At 41.5% G+C, this 1,437-nt stretch overlaps 1 protein-coding gene across 1 annotated transcript; it reads left to right on the forward strand.

The window, feature by feature from the left end:
* Positions 1-368: 368 nt before the first annotated feature.
* Positions 369-821, forward strand: LOC114397169. The gene has a single exon (XM_028359279.1). The coding sequence runs from the start codon at positions 369-371 to the stop codon at positions 819-821; it is 453 nt and encodes a 150-aa protein (XP_028215080.1).
* Positions 822-1,437: the final 616 nt, after the last annotated feature.

Consider the following 1,437-nt stretch of genomic DNA (forward strand, 5'->3'; position numbering starts at 1 on the left):
ATAGAAGATGAAGAGGATGACCAGGAGAAGGAGAATACAATAAGCAAGAATGAGAATGAAATAAATTATGAGAAAAAGAAAACAATGAAAAAACTGAAAAAAAAAATGAAAAGAAAAATAGTAAGAGTGAGAAGTCCAGAGAAAAGAAGAAAGAGGTAGCTCCATCTGAGGGGAAAGAAGTGCCATATCCATTAGTACCTTCTAGGAACGACAAAGAAAGACATTTGGTGCATTTTCTTGACATCTTCAAGAAGCTAGAGATCACCATGCCCTTCGGAGAGGCCTTACAACAGATGCCACTTTACTCTAAATTTCTGAAGGATATGCTAACCTGAAAGAGCAAGTACATCCACAGTGACACAATTATAATGGAGGGAAACTTTAGTGTTGTGATTCAACGCATCCTTCCACCCAAGCATAAAGATCCAGGCAGTGTCACTATACCTTGCTCGATCGGTGCAGTCTCAGTTGGTAAGGCTCTTATTGATTTAGGAGCCAGCATAAATTTGATGTCGCTCTCTATGTGTCGGAGGATGGGAGAGCTAGAGATAATGCCAACCAGAATGACTCTGCAGTTAGCTGATTGCTCCATCACCAGACCGTATGGAGTGATAGAAGACGTTTTGGTCCGAGTAAAGCACTTAACTTTCCCTGCCGACTTTGTGGTCATGGACATTGACGAAGATGTTGATATCCCATTGATCTTGGGACATCCATTCATGCTGACTGCAAGTTGTGTGGTGGATATGGGAAGAAGAAAGTTGGAAATGGGCATCGATGATCAAAAGATCAGTTTTGATCTATTTGATGAAGAAAAATAACTTTTGGACCAAAATATATGCTTGTGGGTGAAGGAGTTTGAGGAGAAGGTTTTGAAGGTGGGAACCAAATTTGATCCAGACCCTTGAGGTATCATGCGTCAAGCTAATGACATTAGAAGAGCGCTTCTTGGGAGGCAACTCAGTCCTTTTGAATTCTGTTTTCATTGCATTTTTCTTAGAGTTAGCTTATTTGAGGTTGATTGAAATCATTTTAAGCATGTTTTGTATTTCATAAAAGGGGTTGAACAGCTTCTTTGAAGCAATGGACGAAAAATTTAACAGAGAAAAATTTTCAGCAATCCACTCGCTAAGCGCACATCCCACGCTAAGCGGATTTTCCTTATTGCGCTGAGCGAGCTCTTGCTTGTGCTAAGCGCCTTGACCCCTAATCATCAACTGTTGTGGTCTCACTGAGCGCATTCTTCGCGCTAAGTCCAAAGATTTATCTGGATTTGAATTATTTCGAATTAGGCTAAGCGCACGGACTCGCTAAGCGCAAAAACTTCTTTGGATTTTAATTCTTTCGAATGGCGCTAAGCGCAACCCACTACTTCATTTAAGGAGCATGTTATTCGCTAAGCGCGCCCACTGCCCGCTAAGCGAGAGTTGCAGGCCA

The sequence above is a fragment of the Glycine soja genome, chromosome 18, assembly GCF_004193775.1.
Source record: "Glycine soja cultivar W05 chromosome 18, ASM419377v2, whole genome shotgun sequence".
In the NCBI taxonomy this organism is placed as follows: domain Eukaryota; kingdom Viridiplantae; phylum Streptophyta; class Magnoliopsida; order Fabales; family Fabaceae; genus Glycine; species Glycine soja.

Excerpts from the sequence above, each read along its gene's own strand:
- LOC114397169 (XM_028359279.1), top strand. The coding sequence starts at position 369 with ATGGAGGGAAACTTTAGTGTTGTGATTCAACGCATCCTTCCACCCAAG.